This window comes from Cololabis saira, chromosome 4, assembly GCF_033807715.1.
Source record: "Cololabis saira isolate AMF1-May2022 chromosome 4, fColSai1.1, whole genome shotgun sequence".
In the NCBI taxonomy this organism is placed as follows: Eukaryota; Metazoa; Chordata; class Actinopteri; order Beloniformes; family Belonidae; genus Cololabis; species Cololabis saira.
This window is the reverse complement of record NC_084590.1, coordinates 42,289,990-42,312,551: the sequence shown is the minus strand read 5'-3', so window position 1 is coordinate 42,312,551 and position 22,562 is coordinate 42,289,990. Positions and strand designations below refer to the sequence as shown.

The following is a 22,562-nucleotide window of genomic DNA, read 5'->3' as shown; positions in this document are numbered from 1 at the left end:
ACCGCTGGGCATCCTTGCAGGAGGAGGTCTGCTGAGCTAAAAGCAGCAAGCAAAAGGGGGAGAGGGAGCAAAAAAAAAAAAAAAAAAGGAAAAGCCTCACCGTGGTGCACTTGTGTGTCTTGAGTGTTTGCCTTGTGTTCATCCAGCAAGCAGACTGAGGCCGCTTGCCAGATCTGGGAGCTCATCTGAAATGTATTAAACTCTGGAGAAGAAGGAGCCTCTGTAATCTCGCTGTGTTGACGATCCGCAGAGGGCTCCTGCTCGCAGCCAGAGGTACACCCATACGTGTAGCAGCAGCTCCTCTCAGACAAGTCTTCACATCTTTGGAGTCCAAATATTTTCCAGGCTCCAGAGGGCAACATCAAAGAGGTGGAAGAAGACGACTCCAGAATAACCTGGTAACCTCTTTTCTTTTTCCTTTTGAATATTGTTAAGAGTTTCCATTGCACTGGATTAACACTGAATCAAAATGTTTAGTTATAAAAATGCTGATATATTTGCTATAGTGGTTTTTAGGGGGAAACCTAAAGCTTCAGTGGTTGACAAACTCATGCAGCAGAAAACTTTGAATGTTCTTCATTTGTATATGAAAGTAGGACTAGAAAGTAGGATAATCGTTCCTCCATCGTGGTTTGGTTATAATTTGCTTGTTCAAAGTTCCCAGCATATGTTACAGTTGTGGCTCACACACCCACGAGGCATTTTCCATCTTTGCTTTAACTCTAGAAAATGACCCCGGAGTCCTAACTGAATGTTCTGGATCTCACTAATCAACTTTTCCTTGTTAACTTGACTGATACGCTACATTTTAATGGGATGGGAACATTTAATGTCTCTCCAGGGTTCGCCATTTTGACTAGAGCTGTTTTCCACACTCGTCTTGTGACATGTCAGGACTCTGCAGCCTGTTCTCCTCTGGGCATTTTTTTTCTCTTCTTAATCCATTTCAAATGGCATTTGCAAGAGATACTTTTACAGTACCTCTCTGCCTTTATGTCACTAGGCTTCTATAATGACTAATGCCTTTACTTCCTAAAGTTTATGTAGACTACAGTAAGAAAAAAAAGATAATCAAGGATTACATTTGTTCTTTCTATGTAAACGCTACCTTTTAAAGGTCTTAGACATGTTTCCAGTGTTAGCGACTGCAGGCGATAAAGAGGAATGTCTTACTCACTACACTATGAAGAAATGAGCCATGCCTGTGCAAATCCTGAAGCAGGGTTGGGTTTGCAAGTTTTCCAGCCTGAACACCAACTTTTTCCAGGCGTGCTCTGACAATGCCTGGCAGACTCCTGGTGGGCTGAAGTCTTTTCCTTCTGACTCCACATCCTAACTCTAGATCGGGCTTTGACCACAAGATATAAGCACACAGATTTACTTGACTCCCTATTTCCCCCTCTGTGTTTTAACCTCTACCCATCTTCTGTTCTCACAGCCTTTCAGAGACAAAAGGTCGCCGCAGCGGAGACTGCTTTCAAAGGGTGACTCCTGACCTCAAACGAAACATCAGCCGTATCGTTTCTCCTTGTTGTGTGCGGAGGAGGTCTCGAGGACAAAGGAGCGGGCTTCGTATAAATACAGGAAACACCTGAGGATTTTCCCTGCTTCAATTACAGGAAATACAGGTCCATTCAACAGACCTAACTGACTCTGATTTTTATTTTTTATATATATATATAAGAAGAAAAACATTCTCATACTCGCCAATCAAGATGTCACGCTGGGGGAGAAAGAATGTGAAAAAGACGCCGGAGGTGATCCGCACTGTGACAGAAGGGCTGAAGTCCCTGTACCGTAAGAAGCTGCTGCCGCTGGAGCAGTACTACGGTTTCCATGACTTCCACTCCCTCGGCATGGAGGATGCAGATTTTGATAACAAGCCCATGGTGCTGGTGGTGGGACAGTACTCCACTGGGAAGACAACCTTCATCAAGTAAGACCAGTACTCCAGTTGTAAAAGAAAAACCAGGGGGGATGGTGGATTTTATCATATGGGGACAGATAATTTGTGCTGATTACAAATAATATAATATATTACAAATAATAGCAGTGACCAAAACACCTGCAGAAATACTGACATAGCAGCAGTTAAATGCAGCCTTCTGTAAGCTTTAAATATCCACTGGGCTTACATCAAATACATCAAAACACAACAATAAAAAACAGTTTTCTGAACTTATCAATATGACTCTGTCCTTCACTGGATAAGTAAAATGGATCACTGCAAAAACTCAAAATCTTAACAAGAATATTTGTCTTATTTCTAGTTAAAATGTCTAATTTTAGTAAAAGAAATCTCATTACACTTAAAACAAGACTCATCACTGGAAAAAACAACAAGTTTCACCTGTTTCAAGTAGATTTTCACTTAAAATAAGTAGAAAAAACTACATTTTTTTGCTTGTAAAAAGAAGATAAAAAGAAGATTTTTCTACTTATTTTAAGTGAAAATGTACCTGAAACAGGTGAAAATTGTCAAATAAGTTATTTTTCTGGTGATGACTCTAAATGTTGAAATAGCAGTAAAACCACATTCTTTGACGAAATTACAAGGAAAAGGGGGGATGGCAGTTTTACAGGGGGGATGATTTGGACCGTTTTTATTTCAGGGGGGGGTGCCATCCCCCCTCATCTCCAGTACTGAGTAAAACCCTACCGACCCCTCTTATTTTGATGATTGCTAAATTCAGAATTAATTTGACTTCAATCGTCAAGGAAAAACCAATAAAAACAGAGTGTGTGTGACTTGCAGGTATCTACTGGAGCAGGATATTCCTGGGAGCAGGGTGGGACCTGAGCCCACCACCGACTGCTTCACCGCCATCATGCACGGGGAGGTGGAGGGAGTCATCCCGGGGAATGCCCTCATCGTGGATCCCAACAAGCCTTTCCGCAAACTTAACCCATTCGGAAACACTTTCCTCAACAGGTGAGGGCAAACCTTTTCCTTCCCACAGCGTTGGGTAATGCTTCATCCAGCGGCAGCCCAGATGGATATCAGGAGGGGAGGGACGGCCTTGAGTAAAAAGAACCCGAGGAGGGAAAAGCGGATAAGGCCGCACAAAGTTTGTGGAAAGTGTTTTAGCTCTTCGGAATTTCAAGTGCGTGTGCCAAATTTCAGAGCAGGGAGGCCCTTGCCTTATTTGTGGAAAAATTGTGAAAGGGAGCGATATCACCCGAGAGGGTGATGAGAGCTCAAGCACTCAGACATGAACTTCAGTGTACACAGCTTTAGAGACAAGGGCAGAGGGTTCGACAGCCCCTCGGGGCTCAAACAAATGCTCCCAGTCAGAGACTTTGTAATAACAGTGTGACAAACTTTACGTTTTTTCCTGCCATGTTTACTGGCTGGGCTGCTAAGAGTATGAGTGTTTTTCCGCTGTTTGTAACCATGAAAGGATTTTTTTTTCTTCTTAAAAGTGGAGAGCTTAAGGCTATAAGAGCATACAGAGCTTCTGTTAAGAGACCACCATCTCATGCAAGTTTTCCATCTGCAGCTCATGTTTAGGGATGTATTTGCGTCTCTGCTTTTGCGTTGACTTCCTGTTCTGGGAACCGGTGGGCTCATTAAGCTCTTAAACTTCAGGAAGTAGTGTTGTTGTTCTAAGCCACACATCGTTAGCAGCTCTTATTGTTTGATTCTGGCAGTGATGGTCATTTTCCTTCAGGAAGCCCAGCGGCAGTGCGTGGCCCGCTTGAACACAATGGCCCTCGGTCGGAGGGGGACTGGGTGTAGCGGGGCCCCGTTGAAATACAGTTGATCGTATCCACAAAAGAGCTTTTTTTCAAGCTTCACTCACCGAGCTGCAACCAAAGTGACCTGAATTTGACTTTTTCCTTCCGTTTACTCGTCAACGCGCCAGATTCCAGTGTGCTCAGATGACCAACCAGGTCCTGGAGAGCATCAGCATCATCGACACACCGGGGATCCTGTCTGGGGCCAAGCAGAGAGTGAGCAGAGGTGAGAAGCAGAGCAGTGGTTACAAAGGTGAGGAGGGGGCACGCGGGGAGGCCTGAGAGAGAGACGCATTCCTGACCACCAGCTCATCAACTCATCTCCTTGGCACGCCTGGCTAACCCCTCGGGACTCGTCTGTTCTGTCACAATAACACTTGGCAGCAGGACAACAACCATCTCAGCTTTACACCCAGCTGCCATTAAAAGATATCATAATCCAGAACAGAAATGGTGCAAAACTTTCTGTCAGCACATCTGGAGGAATGCAGTGTTGAGAAATAACCACCAACATCATCATCTCACAATGACTTTCCATTTATCGGTGCTCCGTGTAACCCATAAATGAAACCAGTCTGCATGAGCAACTAACACGTTTTTTTTTAACTTGTGATTAATTAAAAACATGTTTCTTCACGTATCCCTAGTGGTAGCTACAGAAAATTTGGTCTTAGTGGCGTTAAATTTAGTTGCAAGATTTCCTCTTCCATCCCAGAATTTATGGAAGAGTATTGGGGCCAGGCAGGAGAAAAATAAAAATAATATTTTAGAGGAGGAAGATTTTTTTTTTTCATTATGCACTTTGAGAAAAAAGTCGAAATGTCGAGAAAAAAGTCGTAATGTTGAGAAAAAAGTCGAAATGTCGAGAAAAAAGTCGTAATGTTGAGAAAAAAGTCGAAATGTCGAGAATAATGTTGAAGTGCAATTTCGAGAAAAAAGTCGAAATGTTGAGAAAAAAGTCAAAATTTCGTGAAAAAAGTTGAAATGTTGAGGAATAAGGCGAAATTTCGACTTTATTCTTGAAATTGTATTTCAACATTAATCTCAACATTTCGACTTTTTTTCCTCGACATTTCGACTTTTTTCTCAAAAAAACAATTTTCCCCTCTCAAATATTTTTTCTCCTGCATGGCCCTAATACTTATTGGAAATAATTTAAAAAAATTGCTGTTTTGAACATTTTCTATCAATGAAAAGTGAAAATATAGATTTTTATTTGGTTATTTTGTTTATCAGTCTAATTATGTTGCCATTGATAAAGACATTTATGTATGAAAATTGGTTTTAGTCAGACTTTAGGCAGAAATATTTGACAGATTTGGAGTTTGCAGCTGTTGAAACAGATAAGAGGCGTGAAGGGTTTGTGTCCATGTCGACCTTCTCTCCTCTCCTGCCTCCATCTAGTTTAGTGCGTGTTTAGGTGCAGGGACCGACTTATTCATCAGGCCTCCTTCTGTCCAAACAGGATATGACTTCCCGGCGGTGCTGCGCTGGTTTGCGGAGCGCGTGGACCGCATCATCCTGCTGTTCGACGCCCACAAGCTGGAGATCTCTGATGAGTTCTCCGAGGCCATCGGTGCCCTGAAGGGCAACGAGGACAAGCTGCGCGTGGTGCTCAACAAGGCGGACATGGTGGGCACCCAGCAGCTGATGAGGGTCTACGGGGCCCTCATGTGGTCCCTGGGGAAGGTGTTCGGCACGCCGGAGGTCCTGCGCGTCTACATCGGCTCCTTCTGGTCAGAGCCGCTGATGGTGACGGACAACCGCAAGCTGTTCGAGCTGGAGGAGGAGGATCTGTTCGCCGACATCCAGAACCTTCCCCGCAACGCGGCCCTGCGCAAGCTCAACGACCTGGTCAAGAGGGCGCGCCTCGTCAGGGTGGGTGCCACATGTTCGGCATACCGACACATGCCTGGGGAATGAATAATGGCAGGATGGTATTACTGCACTCTGTTCCTGTTAGGAGGTGGAAATAACATGTGCTGTGCTTGTCTGTCCAGGTCCATGCCCACATCATCAGCTATCTGAAACAGGAGATGCCCTCAGTCTTCAGGAAGGACAATAAAAAGAAGAATCTGATCTACCAGCTGCCAGTTATTTTCTCCAAGATTCAGCTGCAGCACAACATTTCTGCCGGGGATTTTCCAGACTGTGCCAAGATGCAGGTTGGTCCAAGCTGCTGGTTTTCACTACGGCAGGGGTGGGCAACCCAAAATGTTGAAAGAGCCATATTGGACCAAAAACACAAAAAACAAATATGTCTGGAGCCGCAAAAAATGAAAAGTCTTGTATCAGCCTTAGAATGAAGACAAACACATGCTGCATGAATCTAGTTATAACTGGGGGGAGATTTTATTTTCATTATGCACTTCGAGAAAAAAGTTGAAATGTCGAGAAAAAAGTTGAAATGTCAAGATTAATGTTGAAGTACAATCTTGAGAAAAAAGTCGAAATGTCGAGGAAATAGTAAAAATTTCGTGAAAAAAGTCGATGTTAAGAAAAAAGTCAAATCCGAGAAAAAGTCGAAATGTCAAGATTAATGTTGAAGTACAATCTTGAGAAAAAAGTCGAAATGTCGAGGAAATAGTAAAAATTTTGTGAAAAAAGTCAATGTTAAGAAAAAAGTCAAATCCGAGAAAAAGTCGAAATGTCAAGATTAATGTTGAAGTACAATCTTGAGAAAAAAGTCGAAATGTCGAGGAAATAGTAAAAATTTCGTGAAAAAAATCGATGTCAAGGAAATAGTAAAAATTTCGTGAAAAAAGTCAATGTTAAGAAAAAAGTCAAATCCGAGAAAAAGTCAAAATTTCGAGAAAAAAGTCGAAATGTCAAGATTAATGTTGAAGTACAATCTTGAGAAAAAAGTCGAAATGTCAAGAAAATAATAAAAATTTCGTGAAAAAAGTCAAAATGTCAAGGAAATGGTAAAAATTTCATGAAAAAGTCGATGTCAAGGAAATAGTAAAAAATTCGTAAAAAAAAGTACAATCTTGAGAAAAAAGTCGAAATGTTGAGAAAGTCAAAATTTCGAGAAAAAAGTCGAAATGTCGAGATTAAAAAGGAAAGGAAAAAGGAAGAAAAAAGGAGAAAAAAAGGAAAAAAAATAAAGGAAAAAGAAGAGGAAAAAGGAAAAAAAGGTCAAACATTTTTGAAAAAGCTCCAGGGAGCCACTAGGGCGGCGCTAAAGAGCCACACTCTAGAGCCTCGGGTTGCCGACCCCTGCACTACGGGAACGTCTGGGAGTGGGAGACTGTTTAGATTTCAAAAATACAAGCTAAAACATAATTTTTTTTTCTGTTTTTTTAAAGGAACAACTGATGGTTCATGATTTCACCAAGTTCAAAACCTTGAAGCCGAACCTGATGGCAGCCCTGGACGAGCTGCTCTCCTCCGACATCGCCAAGCTGATGCCGCTCCTGCGGCAGGAGGAGCTGGAGGCCGGAGACCAGCTGGGCGTGCAGGGCGGCGCCTTCCTGGGAACCCGGGTCGGACCCTTCACCGAGGGCGACCCCTTCTGCGAGGAGAACGGGGAGGGCTGCGAGGAGGAGGAGGATTGGGTGGTGACCAAAGACAAGCCCAAGTACGACGAGATCTTTTACAACCTGGCCCCCAACGAGGGGAAGCTGAGCGGCACCAAGGCCAAGGACTGGATGGTGAGCTCCCGCCTGCCCAACTCGGTGCTGGGCCGCATCTGGAAGCTGTCGGACGTGGACCACGACGGCATGCTGGACGACGAGGAGTTCGCCCTGGCCAGCCATCTGATCGAGGTGAAGCTGGAGGGTCACGGCCTCCCGCCCGAGCTCCCCAGCCGCCTGATCCCACCCTCCAAACGCAGGCAGAAGGGATCCGACGCGTAGACACCCCGGAGTCCCGGCCGGCGACCAAAGAGACTCTCCCCCAGTTATGCTACTGTTTTCATCTGCTCCTATTTACTTCAAAGAAACGTTGTATTTTCAGCTTTTCCCTCTCAGATGAAATGTATCCGTGCACGACTGAAGATATTGTATTTAAACAAGGTGTGACTATAACGACGGCTAACTGCAGAAGGTTCTGTGTTCACAGTTCTCCCCTCATGTGCCTTTTTAGGATGAGCTTTTTAAATATATTTTTACTTCCGTTTGCTGAGCTGAAGCAAAGGAAAGCAGCGAGCCGTGAGCGAGATCAGAGCTCAGAGGAAACCTTTGTGTGTTAAAACCTTCACATCCAACACAGATAAGACTTGGGGGGACTTATTGATCCACTGATCTTGGAGTTAACTTACTCAGTGATGACGACGTCTTTTCTTTTCTTCCTTTCCTCCCCAGATTTGCTCACTCCATTAAAAGACGTTCTTTAGCTTAATTCATTTCTTAACGCATTTTCTACTAAAAGTACACTTCTAGTAACCTGACTGCGTTTCACTTTGATGCTTTAAAGCCACAGTTTTTTGTCGTTTTTTTGTTTGTTCTTTTGTAATCTAACAGCTCCTGTTTTGTATGTGCAGGATCAAGACCTCAGTTGCATAAAAGAACATCAGATGCAGAAATGAACTTTTCAGCTAAACTGAATGACTGACATATTACTGACTACTGTACACAGTGCCATAAAAAATGTTTGTATATTAAATATTTTTGCAGCTGAATAAAATTCCCTGACTGTGACTAGTCTCTCCAGTATTTATTTTTATTTTTTGAGGAAGCAGAAAGTTGGAGAAAACAAAGAAGAACTGGCAAACAAACCCAAAACAGATGAGCGCTTTTGATTTAGGAGCTGATTTAACCACAATTTCTGTTCTGTTTAGGACTCTCCGTCTCCCAGCGACAGACCAGATAAACAGTGACTCACAGTCTCCCCTGCCAAGTCCACGTACCACCATTTTCCAAAGCTTCCCCCCACCACCTCTCACTCATGTGAAACAGTTTCTCTTGCCTCCTTTTTCCTTTACACAGAACATACAGACTTATTTGTTCAGTCTCGTCTCAGTTCAGTCAAGACTTGCTTGCCAGAGCATCTTGTTTGGCTTTAAGGTAAACTTTGCAGCAGATGAGCAGCACAAACGTGCTCCCCGTGCAGGGACTGTGTGTTTCTCTGAAGGCTTTCAAGGTTTTCCTTATGAGGGAAAGGGGGGGGGGTGGCCCGGTCGCCTCCTTGCTCCACTCCTCCATGGAAAGAATCACAAATGAGAAACAGAGGGATCCAGCTCTTTCCTCCCAGCTCTCTGGCTCACGCTGACTCACATGTGAGGAATGTGGTGGGCTGGCCCAGGAGTTATTAATATCTGCTTTCCTAGGGTCCGCTAAGTTTCCTAGGGTCTGAACACTGTACCTTTATGACAGACCTAAACAGCATTTCTCTGTTTGGGGTCTCCTCCAGCAGGACCTGCACCACACCCTCTCATTACTGAACACAGGAGCAGCAGAGGTGACCTGTGAAAAGTGTTAAGACTCTGTGAAATGACCTTAATGACTATAGATCCACTGATGCTGCCCTTTTTGTGTTTTAAACTGCAGTTGACAATAAAAAAAAAAAAGAAAAACCCACATGATGTTTGAACAAAGACTCCCTGTTGCATAATTAGTCCATGCTGAGTCATAAATCATTTCAAATTAGTGTTGCTGGGACCCAGAATCACGGGCACTGAAGCAGCAGGGGTTAAAGCTGAAAGCTGGGCCCGGTGCTGCTGCAGGACACCCCTCCGGCACCAGGGATCCCCAACTCTGGAGCTTACTCAACACAACCGGGGTCTCCTTTGTACGTCACCAGTGTTTACGTGGGGAATTCCTCGCAGGAGCAACGAAAGTGGGAAACGAGAACAGAGACGTCAGCTCTGGAGAGCAGTGGCCTCTGCTGGATGTCTGGATGCAGGTTCAGCTCCCAGATGTAAACACAGGCACAGAAAGGATGTACAGATAAACCTGTACGTTTGATAAGTGTTATACAAATAACCTGTGACTTTTGAGCCATAATTCATCTGGCGGTTTAATAGAAATTGATTTTTTAAGAGATAATTGCAATGATGTGCATTTCATTAATTAAACTCTACTCAAAAATACCCATACACATCAACACAGCTACTTAAGTAGGCTACTACAGGACTGTCTCAGAAAATTAAGAATATTGTGATAAATTCCTTTTTCTGTAATGCAATTAAAAAAACAAAAATGTCATACATTCTGGATTAATTACAAATCAACTGAAATATTGCAAGCCTTTTATTATTTTAATATTGCTGATTATGGCTTACAGTTTAAGATTGAGATTCCCAGAATATTCTAATTTTTTGAGATAGGATATTTGAGTTTTCTTAAGCTGTAAGCCATGATCAGCAATATTAAAATAATAAAAGGCTTACAATATTTCAGTTGATTTGTAATGAATCCAGAATGTATGACATTTTTGCATTACAGAAAATAAAGGACTTTATCACAATATTCTAATTTTTCTGAGACAGTCCTGTATAGTGGGCACAAAACTTGCACTATGGAAGATATTTTGTATTTTCTATTAAATAAAATCACGGTTGAAGTCCAGTGACCCTGTGATTATTTACCTTCAAGACTTTTTGGTTCAAGGTGGAGAACGGATGTTATATTTCGCTGCTGTCATCCAAGTGAATCAAGCCAATACTAGTATTACTAACAATCAAAAATAAATTAAAAATTGATGTTCTGAAAAAACCTCTCACCTGAATTTATACTGACTTTGATGCAGAACTCAAACAATCCAGAACGCTCATTTTAACATAAAAATAACCAACCAGGTATCTTTGAAATATCCAGATAATGGTATTTTCAATAAAGCCAATAACCTATTATCAAACCTCCATTTGTAATAAAAACAAACTACATTTGGTTGATCATTTCTTCGTGAAAGCATATTCGTAAAGTGTTTTTTTTTTTAAATGTACTATATACATAAGTTTGACCATATCCTGACATCATATTGCTGACAGATGAAGTAAAAGCTACAGATGACGTTCAAGTTTATTTTTTTTAATCACAAAAGTCAAAGACTCACAAAAAAATTCCTGCAGCTCAAATTGTTTTTTAAACATCTATACAGGGTTTATTTTGCCCGTAGTTACTCAAACCAAAAAAAGAAAGAAAAACATGTATTTCAACAAGCAAATCATATGTTGTATCAAAAGTAAAGTTAAATGGTGGAAGTAAAAAATATCTTTTGATTCAAATATCCATTCCACAAACCTCCGTTCACATGAAGGTAAAGGAATTAACACAACGTGTTACAAGAAAGGCAGAATTTGTATTTTTTTCCCCAACAAATAAGTTTAGGAGTTTCTGAAGTTCCTCAGAAGCTAAAGTGGTTTTTGACTTCTTTGATCTGCTTCATCATGTCACCGATCTGCTGTCCCTGCTCTCTGAGGACGTCCCGGACCACCTTCTTCTGCGGGGCGTTGAGCGACACCGTGCTCTTGCCTGCGGACGAGTCCTTGTCCACCTGCGTCTTCTGGTAGTCCATCTTCATGTTCACCTGCTTGATGCAGTTGTCGAGGTGTTTCAGCTGATCGCTGATCGCCTGCAGCTCCTTCTTCATGTCCTTCTCGCTGTGGGACAGGATGGGGAGCTGGCTTTTCAGGCTGCACAGCACCTTCTTGACCCGGTTCATGTTGACCTCCTGCCGGTACTTTGCATCCTCGTACTTATCCGCCAGCCTTTCCGCCGTCTCCGTCAGACTTCTTCTCTCCTCCCTGCACAGAGTCATCTCCTCCAGCTGCTTGCTCTTCTGGCCCTTCAGGAGTTTCACCCTCCTCTCCATCTCCTCGCGGGCCATGTCCTGCTTCAGGAAGTACTCCTCGCGGAAGACCTGCGTGGCCCTGCTGAGCAGCTGCAGGCACTCGGCCGGCGGGGGCGACGTGTCCTTGTCCCCGGCTTTCAGCACCAGGGGATTGGTGGAGCCGCGGGCCAGGATGTTGCGGATGTGCTGCTCGAACGAGTCCTCGGCCAGGCTGCGTAGCGGGGAGCTGACGGAGCCCGGACCCAGGCCCGGGTGGGAGCAGAGCAGCGGAGGGGACGGGGGCCGGATGGAGCTCAGCAGGGGCAACATGATGCACTCGTAGGTGCTGGTGATGCAGATCATGGTGGCCCCCAGGGACAGGTCAGACACGATCAAAAACCCCGTGATGGGGGCCGACTGGCTGGTCAGCGTGGGTCTGGTGCAGATAATGTGCTCCACGATGCAGCGCTTCTCTGCAGCCAGCTCCTGCAGGCCGTCCTTCACCTCCTCGTTGGACTGCAGGCAGTTCTGCAGCTTGCTGACCCACGTGAGCCCCACGCTGTGCACGCCGGCCTCGTGGGTGCAGTGGTACCGGTGCTGGCACAGCGGGTCCCTGTGCAGCCGGATGGGACAGGTGAAGTCAAACTCCTGCGGCTCCTCGTCCTCCCCCGTCGCCACTTTGAGTGTGAGCTCCAGCTCCACGCACTCGAAGACGTAGAGAGCCGGGATCGCTTCCCCCCCGCGGATCCACTTCTTCACCGCCCCCGTGTCCTCCTCCTCCTCGGACTCCAGCACCACGCAGTGGTACAGGGTGCCCGTCTCCGTGGCGATGACCAGGATGTTGGGCACGCAGGGCAGGCAGAGGATGGCGCAGGCGTCGTAGCCGTAGTTGTCTTCGGCCGCCGGGTACATGGGCAGGGGTCCGGCCGGCTTGCTCAGACTCACGCCGTTGGCCAGGCGGGTGTAGCTCACGTAGGTCTCCCCGTTCTCGTAGAGGATGAACAGCGGGTACGCCTGCTGCTGCTCTGTGAATGAATTAATTAATGAATTTTATTTTTGTGTCATGTCCGAAGACCCATCCCTTACGGGATTATAAGACACCAGAAACAGAAAATCATCAAATACACAATATCACACACACTTAATTGGGAGCTGCACAATGTACACCGGAAAAACAAAATGAATAAATCAAAAACCAGAATGGATATTTTTACATATATGTTACTTTTCTTCGCCTATCCCACGCTTTCTCCAAATAGTCAGCAAGTGCAAATACTTTATGATCAAAAATCCATTTGAGTCTCTCAGCATCGCTTACCCACATCAAATCCAGATTCTTACACCTATCAAATAATTTTTGACGCAGCTCATGATACAGAGGACAATAAAATAAAAAATGGAACTCATTTTCAATATCATTAATATTACAGTAAGGACAAATCCTCTCTTCTTCTGGGACCCCTCGATAACGTCCTGTCTCAAGGTGCAGAGACAAGATTCCACAACAGATTTGGGCACATAATGATCGTTGTCTTTTAGAGAGCGAGGCACAAACATACTTTTCACAGCTATAACAACTTTTTATAAAACTAAATATTCTTAATTTGGGTTTATACAATATGTCCTGTGACTAGGAATGGGTGATATTTTACCGTTCACGATAAACCGTCAAAAAAATTCCCCACGGTAAGAATTTGTATCTCACGGTAAAAACGATAAATTCCTGTTGATGATGTTTTTGTGTAAAACTGATTTATGGATGGATGGATGGATGGATGGATGGATGGATGGATGGATGGAAGGAAGGAATGAATGAGCGAGCCAAGAAAGAAAGAAAGAAAGAAAGAAAGAAAGAAAGAAAGAAAGAAAGAAAGAAAGAAATGAGCCTAGAAAGAAAGAAAGAAGGAAATGAGCCTAGAAAGAAAGAAAGAAGGAAATGGATGGATGGATGGATGGATGGAAGGAAGGAATGAATGAGCGAGCCAAGAAAGAAAGAAAGAAAGAAAGAAAGAAAGAAAGAAAGAAATGAGCCTAGAAAGAAAGAAGGAAATGAGCCTAGAAAGAAAGAAAGAAGGAAATGAGCCTAGAAAGAAAGAAAGAAGGAAATGAGCCTAGAAAGAAAGAAGGAAATGAGCCTAGAAAGAAAGAAAGAAGGAAATGAGCCTAGAAAGAAAGAAAGAAGGAAATGAGCCTAGAAAGAAAGAAAGAAGGAAATGAGCCTAGAAAGAAAGAAGGAAATGAGCCTAGAAAGAAAGAAAGAAGGAAATGAGCCTAGAAAGAAAGAAAGAAGGAAATGGATGGATGGATGGATGGATGGAAGGAAGGAATGAATGAGCGAGCCAAGAAAGAAAGAAAGAAAGAAAGAAAGAAAGAAAGAAATGAGCCTAGAAAGAAAGAAGGAAATGAGCCTAGAAAGAAAGAAAGAAGGAAATGAGCCTAGAAAGAAAGAAAGAAGGAAATGAGCCTAGAAAGAAAGAAAGAAGGAAATGAGCCTAGAAAGAAAGAAAGAAAAATTCCCGTCGACGACGTTTTTGTATTGGTATTTCTTTTATCGTCATTTTTATCGTTATGGGGATAAATGCCAGAAATTATGTGATACATTTTTTAGTCCATACCGCCCATCCCTACCTGTGACCATTTGATCTTATATAAATTAAACAAGGCTTCCTTCGCCAAAGAGACATTCACAACGCTCCCATTCTGAAATACATGCAATGCACCGATCCTCATAAATATATCCTCTACTTCACTTGCCCTCTGTGAAGGAGCGTCCCGGCACCAGCACCGGCCGGGGAGGGGACGAGATGGGCCCGAAGGCGAAGGCCACGGCGATCTCCCCCAGGGAAGCAGCGTAGGAGCGCGCCGGGGGGCTGACCCTGCTGCTGCTGCTGCCCTCCTCCTCCCACTGGGACACCGGCAGCACGGCGGCCGGGGCCTGCGGCCAGCGCAGCCCGTAGAAGCGCAGCGTGTTGTCGGAGGTGAGCAGCACCAGGTGCGGCTCGTCCGTCTCGCTGGGGCACCAGGCCGCCTGGCGCAGGCGCACTGCGGCGCAGCTGGTGAAGAAGCGCTCGGCCACCGGGATGGTCCTGCAGGTGATGTGCTCCTTGCCCCCCTCGAACTGGGACCTCTTGCCCCAGCGCTGCGGCAGCTCCAGCACCGACACCCCGCGCTGCCCCACCAGCGCCACGTGCTGCTGCGTGGGGCTCAGCAGCACGTGGCACACGGGGAAGAGAGGAGGGTTGCTGCACCCGAGGGTCTGGTGCTGCTTCCCGCCGGGACCCGCGTCCGAGTTCAGCTGCCGCAGGTTGGTCGTGTAGAACACGCAGTCCGCGTCGTCCCACACGAAGAAGTCCCCGCCGACACAAAAGGAGAGGTTCTTGGCGACCTTTCTCTCGTTAGGTCGCGGGTCCAAATCCAACTTGTCGCGGATTATTTTGAAAACTTCGTGGTTTTGCAACTCGCTCAGCCAGCGCTCCGCGCCGTACGCCGCCATCTTGATCTGCTGACGGGGGTCGGAGGGGGGCGGGGTTACCGTTGCCCCGGCAACGCCGGGTTCACCACCATAGACGCCTCGGCGGCCGCCATCTTGGACCGGTCATCCTGCCCACACGACAGCATGAGACGGAACAGTATTGAAGATGCCAGAGCACTGTGCCCTGTACAAATCGGCGAATAATTGCGAACAGGGATAAAAATAATAAATAAAAATAGAAACTAAAAATAAGGCTACACCACATTGCTAAACTCAACTCTCTTGACCTGCAGAAAGGGAGCATGAGAAAGAAGCTTTGCAAAGCAGTCCTCTTTCAAGGCTTTTAAATATGGTTTCATATATATATATATATATATATATATATATATATATATATATATATATATATATATATATATATATATATATATATATATATATATATATGTGTGTGTGTATATGTATCTGGGTACATACACCCTGGGTACATACACATTCCTTGTTGGGCAATGTTCAAACTTGGCCAATAAAGCTGATTCTGAGATATATATATATATATATATATATATATATATATATATATATATATATATATATATATATGTATGTATATATATCTTGCAAAATATCCGACCTATCATACTCATACATACTATTACTGTTAACTTCAGCCTACTATGAATATTGAAATACGCTGAATCATGTGTCCGGTATCATGCCTAGATGTATGACGTTTGCAAAAAAAAAAAAACTCCGTGAAAATCAGTTTTGCAAGTTATGGCTGATAAAGTGCGCTGACACTTAACTGCGGCAGCAGGACAGGTGGAGCGGGTGCCCGCTCCAAGATGGCGGTCGATGACGCGTCGGAGGGGGAGGAGTCGCCGTCGCCGTCGCCCCTGGCAACCCGGATTCACGACAGCCGTTCTAACGTATTACGGCGGCCGGTGTCGCACATTTTGCAGAATCACCATGGCGCTGAGGGAGACTGCGGGACTGTACGAGACCCTCAAATCAGAGTGGAACAAGAAGAACCCCAGCCTCAACAAATGCGGGGAACTTCTCATCAAGCTTAAGGTGGGTCGACCTGCCTATTTATGTAATTTTTCCTTGACTGTACGACTTAATTCAGGACTATTTTTGAGCGTGACTCGCAGAAGCAGCTAAAGCTGCTAACTCAGTGTGGCCATGCTAACGCTGTCTTTAGTGTTTGTTGATGTTTTTACACTTTTCAGAACAACACCGACTTTACAAGCTGAGATAAACGATTGTATTTGCTGTTTCGTGTTTGGGATATCAGTTACTGTTGTAATTCTGTTTGAAACTCCGGAAACAATTCAGTTATTTATTTATTTATTTATTACAATTTATAAACAAAAACACACATTTATACAAACTACTTGTGGAGGAAATACAATACACTAAAAGAAAATAGAACATATTTTGGGAGGTATCATGAACAAGAGACTTAAACACAAACAGTGAAGTAAACATGATGGGTTGGGTGATGGGTTGAAGCAATGTACAAATATAAATCAATTTAAAAAACGATTGATTGATTGAGGAGGAGCTATGTTAAGGAAATATTGTGTTTGTTAGCTGGTTAGAAAATCGGTAGCCTAATGGGTAAATTAGCAGCTATTTATTATTAATATTTATGTTTAATTTATGATAGAGGTAACGAAGGGGCAGGGTTAAATAAGTTTTACTTCTATCTGCTCCTTTTCGGACACTGTTTTTTTCCCCCCCTGTTTGTATTACGTTTTTGTTGTTGCTTTTTTTCTGTATGTTTTGAATTAGTTTTAAAATTTTATTTTTTTTCCCCTTGTGTGTTCGAAATAAACAAATCAATCAATCAAACATAAATAAAATGAAAAACAAAAACAGTTAGTCATTTTTCCTACAGACTCATTACTCTGGCACTTTAGAACCAACTTGTTGTAAATTTTTTCCTTTAATATTATTTGCTCTTTTTGTATTGCACCAATCACCACAACAAATTCCTTGTGTGTGTTAAACTACTTGGCAATAAACTTGTTTCTGATTCTGATTAAGGCAAATAGCAAATTCAGTTATAAGTGATAATGTTGACAACATCATTTGCTGTTGGACTGATATAACCTTTAACCTTTAACAAATATACTTGAAACTTTTATTGATAAATGTATTTGTTGGCTTAGTTAACAATCTATAATTATTCCTGACTTATTTTGTTCAAATTCACTTATATATAACGAATAATAGTAAATACAAGTAAACAGTCTTGTTTTTTTGCAGATTTCCTTACTTGAGCTGAATTTTTTACCCACCAGTGGATCTGCTCTCACTAAGCAGCAGCTCATTCTAGCTCGTGAGTAAAAGCAAATCAGACCAAACATGATCACTCATGCATGACAAGATAGTGAGCTACTTATCCGGGGGGGGGGGGATCATTACCTTTCACCACAAATGTGTATCATTTCAGGAGATGTCCTTGAGATCGGAGCCCTCTGGAGCATCCAGAAGAAGGACATCCCAGCCTTTGAGAGATACATGGCTCAGCTAAAATGTTACTACTTTGATTACAAGTAATGTCCTGTTTTTTGTCTTTTCTATTTCTTGAGAGTTTGTTACACAGTGGTAGCTGTTTTTCTTACACATTTTGTCCACGCAGGGAGGAACTGCCAGAAGCTGCCTACATGCACCAGTTACTTGGGCTGAACCTGCTCTTCCTGCTGTCACAGAACCGCTTGTCTGAGTTTCACACAGAACTTGAGAGATTGACTGCACGGGACATTCAGACCAACGTGTACATCAGACATCCGGTGTCCTTAGAGCAGGTGTTATTATTCACTCTTTAACAAAACACAAAGATGTGATAGAACAGGTTAACAAAAATAGGATAATCTGGAGATTTTTTATTTTTTATTTGTGTTTCCTATCAGTAATTTGTGTCCTCAACTTGGACATGTAGGTTCCAATTTACAAAATGTAATGACTCTGCTTTAAAGCTGTTCTCAGACAAATTGATGAGAGCTTTTAACATGTACAAATCACTTTCATCATACAAACGTCTGAACAGCTTCAGTCACATTACCGCAGATGCACAGCAGCAGGTTAATTCGGCTTTAATCAGCTGTTAAGGTTTAAAGGAAAACGGATCATGTTTTTAAATTGATTGCATTGCTATCTAAAGTCAACCTACGTCAAATAGTTGTAGCATATACTAGGCAAGCATAAATTAGCTATTTATTCATAAACATTTCTTACAATTGGTTACTATTTTTCAATAAAACCAATCTAGAGTTCTTCCAGTTGTGAAAAGGCATCTTGTGGAGAATCCACATGTTTCTGAGTATGACGTTTGATAACGGCAAAACATGTAATAATTTTATTTCAACTTGGCCTCGATTTGAACACATTTTCTATATTTGATATTTTATATTCACAATAATATGAAGAATATTTCCTGAATCTCTTTCTTGATAAGACCATGTTTTTATTTATTTTTTTTTAAAATTAAATCCTGTGCTTGTCATTTCAGTACTTGATGGAGGGAAGCTACAACAAGGTCTTTCTTGCAAAAGGCAACATCCCTGCTGAGAGCTACAACTTTTTTATAGATATTCTGCTCGACACAATTCGGTAAGGATGATTGTTATATCTCTTGTGTTTGTGTCCCGCATGCTTTTGAATCTTCTCCCTTGTTTGATTTCTTGGCAAACATATCTGTTTTTAATTGCATTTGAAAACATTTCTTATGTTTGGAACCATTTTCCTGTGGAAAACAGTGGAAAAACAATTGTTTTACAAAAGCAAATTGAACTTGTTCAGCGTCGTGACAGTCTACTGGTAGAACAGAACTCTTAATGAAACAGATTCATTATTATTTGTGTAACAGCACATCAGCAAAGGTTAGATTACAGTTTACGCGGTCAATTGACTGTAATTGCAACATCTTTTCTATCTTTATAGACCACATTAAGCACTTTACACTTCAAAACTACATTCACATTAATTTTGCCTTTCTTTTTCTTCATCACACACATCCACACACAAATCAGTATACCCCCACCCCCCAAAAAAACACTTTTTTTAAAGATGATATTGACTGAAAAGCTAAAACTATGATGTATACTTGTTATATGTTTTCTCCATCTGCAGGGATGAGATTGCAGGCTGCATAGAGAAAGCGTACGAGCAGATCCAGTTCAGCGAAGCGACTCGAGTGCTTTTCTTCAGCTCCCCCAAAAAGATGACAGAATATGCCAAGAAGGTCTGTGTCTGCTCATTTGGCAGCCAAACATGCTTACAGAAGTTGTTTTTTATTATTTATTTATTTATATATATATATATATATATATATATATATATATATATATATATATATATTTTTTTTTGTCATTATTTTTGGGCTTCCTCAAATTAAGGCTGTGATTGGGACCGGCCAATACTATTCATGTACATTATGAATTTTTGCAATTTTAGTCACATTTTTCTTGTTTAGATTTCTTTATGAAATAGATTTATTTTTCATATTTTGGAAGTATGAAATGTGAACTAAAAGTTCTTCTAAAGTTAAAACAAAACCCCTTCCTGTTCACGTATGTAAGGAATAAAATGGCCAGACAACCAGAACTGACTGACTGGTTTTGTTGCTTTTCAGAGAGGATGGAGTCAGAGCCCAGATGGCTATTACTCTTTCTCCAGTCAGCAGCAGCGAACAGAAGAAGTGACCATCCCCTCCACAGAGCTGGCACAACAGGTCATCGAATACGCACGACAACTGGAAATGATTGTGTAATCCGCCCCCAGGAACACTCAGCCATGTACAGACAAACACGTCGTCAGCTCAAAACAGTTTCACCAAGGTTTTGACTTCATTTATTGCCACAGTGTTTGATTTGTTTTCCATAAATTAAAGATCTCCTCCTTTATTCCTCCAGTTTTCTTACATGCATCCACAGATCTTTCTGTCTGGCATTTTTGTTTCCATTTTAAATTATGTGGAACAAAACTGAAAGTATGATAGTCTTCTGCAGTTTCTACCCTTTGTTGAAGACATTTGAGATTTTCAAGACGAATAATTATTTTAAGATGACTTGACACACTCTTAAATTGAGCTTTCTGTATGGTCATTCCCAGTAAGTGACAGTGAAACAACAAAACTACCATATTAAAGGAAAAAAAAAAACCTTTTTTGTTTGTAACTACAGGAAAGTTAGTCATCACCCTGTGGCTTTCTTTGTCTTCTATGAACACAACCCAAGTTTTTTTAATTTCCCTTCTGAAGTTTAAACAGGTTTTTTGTATACAAAGTTTTATCCACAGTACTAACAGAAATGTATGAACCTTCTTTGTATCCACAACTGAAAGAATTGCCATTGAAGTTTGAGTGTTTTCTAAGTAGTAATTCCACTTCCTCCCTGGATGATTTGTTGTTCACTCGATCTTATAATGCAATTCTTTGTCTGAAATAAATGATTCAGAAAAAAAATATCTCAATGATTGCTTTTGTTTGTTTTGTGTCTCATGAATACATTTGAACCATAATAGTTTCAAATTTAGAAAAGATTAATGCTAAAGCAATTTCGCTGCTGATAATTCCTCCATCCCCTTCATTCTCAAGAAGCTAAAATTTGCAGGTAGTTTTTAAACATCCATCAAACATGTGGACGAAGTTGGCAAATGTGTGATGGACTGATTGTTTCTTCTTTTAAAAGAATAAGAAAAAATAAAGGAGCAGGTAATTGTTACAGGAGAGCTGCAGTCCTGGGTTTAAGAATGAAGTGGTCAAAAGCACCATTAGATGTTTAACTTTGTTCTGCTGATCTTTGCTGCAGCTCACGTGGTGTGAAGGTCTTCTCTTCCAGCTCCTTCAGCGTTACAAAACCAAGCGCCTGCGTTCTCTAGTTTTAATATATACATGCACATTATAAGAGGGACTTTTATTGTGTCCAATCAAATGCAAATGAGATGACAGGAAAAGTGTTTATTTATTTTTCACCTTTCAAGAAATCAAAATCAAGACCTTTTGCAGCCTGTGTTCTTGTCATAGATCACACTCCTGTGTTGAATCTCTGTCAGTTCTTTTTCCGCTGTGATGTGAAATGAGTTGGTTTCTGTTGTGAAACCCTGTTAGGACACTGTTTTGGGAGTACGAGTGTTTCTATGCTCACATTCTCCTGGAGATGTGAGCTGTTGAGTCATTCTTACACCTGATGCAGTGATGATATTTTACTGGGTCAGCATCCTGTGAATTGTTCAAAGATTTGTGAAAGTTTTCTCTCTATAGAGATGCTTTTACAGCAGGAGCCTTATGCATCCTTTTCACCACTGCATCACGGCTGTTGTTGGGTTTTTGATTATTATTGACAGAGTTATCGAGGTTTGTGGTTCAATTAGCTTACTTTGCCACAGTTAAAAGCTCCCACCCTTTCCTTTTGTGATGGCATTTCCATGTTTATTTTTCAGTTGTGCTATCTTGCAAAATACTCCATACACCCTCAGCTTCCTTAGGTATACCAGGTGTGTTCAGGTGGTCTGGAAAAACCGACGCATTATGAGGTCTGTAATATTCTATATTAATGTACCACAAAAATGGAGTTTAATCTTCTGTTCTGTAACTATTCATATTTTAATAGTTCATTCTAAGGTCCATCTGTATAGTGAAATCCCAGACCACTAAGTATGGTGGTCCGGGATTTTCCCCATTTGTCTGTATCAATGTGGACGTTTGCTTTGATAGTTTCCTGTTGTTTAAGGGAAATACCAACAGTTTTTTCCCTTCCCGTATATCGCCCATAATAAATTTGTAAGTACACTTCCTCTGAAGAAAGAAAATCCAGAATGGTCAATGAAATAACGGGAAACGAACAGAAGTAATAATAAACAATTACTACAAATTGACTACTGGAAACCAGACATTGCTTTTCTATTTCATTTGTCCTTGACAAAGTAATTGGTACCATACCAGCAACGTAATCTTTTGTTGTATAACCTTCACTGCAATCAGTACAATCAATTGATTTCTGTAACTCTCAATGAACTACTGAACTTGTAGATGGGTATTTTGGTCCACTCGTAATGAGCAAACTGCACCAGTCGTCTCAGGTTTGAGGTTCTTCTCCGGACTGTATATTTACACAGATGTTTAATATGATTTAGATCAAAACTCAGAGTAGTCTAGAATATTTAGAATATTCAGTTCTCTAGCCATTTTTGAGAGTTTTTATTTGTGTGTTTTGGGTCATTTTCCTGTTGGAGGATTCACGACCCGCGACTGAGGCAAACCTATATATATATACATACATACATACACATATATGTATATACTGTATATATACAAACACGAACATATATACATATATACATATATATATATATATATATATATATATATATATATATATATATATATATATATATATATATATACATACATATATATATATATATATATATATATATATATATATATATATATATATATATATATATATACATATATATATATATACATATATATATATATACATATACATATATATATATATATATATGTATATATATATGTATATATGCGTGTGTGTGTGTGTGTGTGTGTGTGTAAATCATGATATAAACTAGTGTATCGGTCTATCAAAGCATATCAAACAAACGA

General features: G+C 41.5%; 3 protein-coding genes across 4 annotated transcripts; 2 read left to right on the top strand and 1 right to left on the bottom strand.

The window, feature by feature from the left end:
• Nucleotides 1-8,378, top strand: ehd2b (EH-domain containing 2b). 2 transcript variants are annotated; one of them, XM_061719815.1, is made up of 7 exons: nt 1-398; nt 1,439-1,936; nt 2,756-2,932; nt 3,867-3,991; nt 5,204-5,616; nt 5,739-5,903; nt 7,047-8,378. In XM_061719815.1, the coding sequence occupies exons 2-7, from the start codon at nt 1,716-1,718 to the stop codon at nt 7,593-7,595; spliced, it is 1,650 nt and encodes a 549-aa protein (XP_061575799.1). In that variant the 5' UTR covers nt 1-398; nt 1,439-1,715; the 3' UTR covers nt 7,596-8,378. The 2 variants fall into 2 exon arrangements, with proteins under 2 accessions (XP_061575799.1, XP_061575800.1); XM_061719816.1 differs by having other exon boundaries at nt 2-398; nt 3,867-3,964.
• A 2,316-nt stretch (nt 8,379-10,694) lies between these two features.
• Nucleotides 10,695-14,955, bottom strand: nup88 (nucleoporin 88). The gene is made up of 2 exons (XM_061719814.1): nt 14,206-14,955; nt 10,695-12,476 (listed from the first exon to the last, which is right to left on the bottom strand). Exons 1-2 carry the CDS (start codon nt 14,942-14,944, stop codon nt 11,026-11,028), a joined length of 2,190 nt encoding a protein of 729 aa, XP_061575798.1. The 5' UTR covers nt 14,945-14,955; the 3' UTR covers nt 10,695-11,025.
• A 910-nt stretch (nt 14,956-15,865) lies between these two features.
• Nucleotides 15,866-20,387, top strand: psmd8 (proteasome 26S subunit, non-ATPase 8). The gene is made up of 7 exons (XM_061720447.1): nt 15,866-15,997; nt 17,198-17,270; nt 17,385-17,487; nt 17,574-17,739; nt 18,444-18,544; nt 19,064-19,175; nt 19,566-20,387. Exons 1-7 carry the CDS (start codon nt 15,893-15,895, stop codon nt 19,701-19,703), a joined length of 798 nt encoding a protein of 265 aa, XP_061576431.1. The 5' UTR covers nt 15,866-15,892; the 3' UTR covers nt 19,704-20,387.
• Nucleotides 20,388-22,562: the final 2,175 nt, after the last annotated feature.

Excerpts from the sequence above, each read along its gene's own strand:
- nup88 (XM_061719814.1), bottom strand. The coding sequence starts at position 14,944 with ATGGCGGCGTACGGCGCGGAGCGCTGGCTGAGCGAGTTGCAAAACCAC. Across the intron at positions 12,477-14,205 it reads GGGACGCTCCTTCACAGAGG|AGCAGCAGCAGGCGTACCCG; the intron begins GCAAGTGAAGTA and ends ATTCATTCACAG.
- psmd8 (XM_061720447.1), top strand. The coding sequence starts at position 15,893 with ATGGCGCTGAGGGAGACTGCGGGACTGTACGAGACCCTCAAATCAGAG. Across the intron at positions 15,998-17,197 it reads AACTTCTCATCAAGCTTAAG|ATTTCCTTACTTGAGCTGAA; the intron begins GTGGGTCGACCT and ends GTTTTTTTGCAG. Across the intron at positions 17,740-18,443 it reads ATCCGGTGTCCTTAGAGCAG|TACTTGATGGAGGGAAGCTA; the intron begins GTGTTATTATTC and ends TTGTCATTTCAG.
- ehd2b (XM_061719815.1), top strand. The coding sequence starts at position 1,716 with ATGTCACGCTGGGGGAGAAAGAATGTGAAAAAGACGCCGGAGGTGATC. Across the intron at positions 1,937-2,755 it reads GGGAAGACAACCTTCATCAA|GTATCTACTGGAGCAGGATA; the intron begins GTAAGACCAGTA and ends TGTGACTTGCAG. Across the intron at positions 5,904-7,046 it reads CAGACTGTGCCAAGATGCAG|GAACAACTGATGGTTCATGA; the intron begins GTTGGTCCAAGC and ends GTTTTTTTAAAG.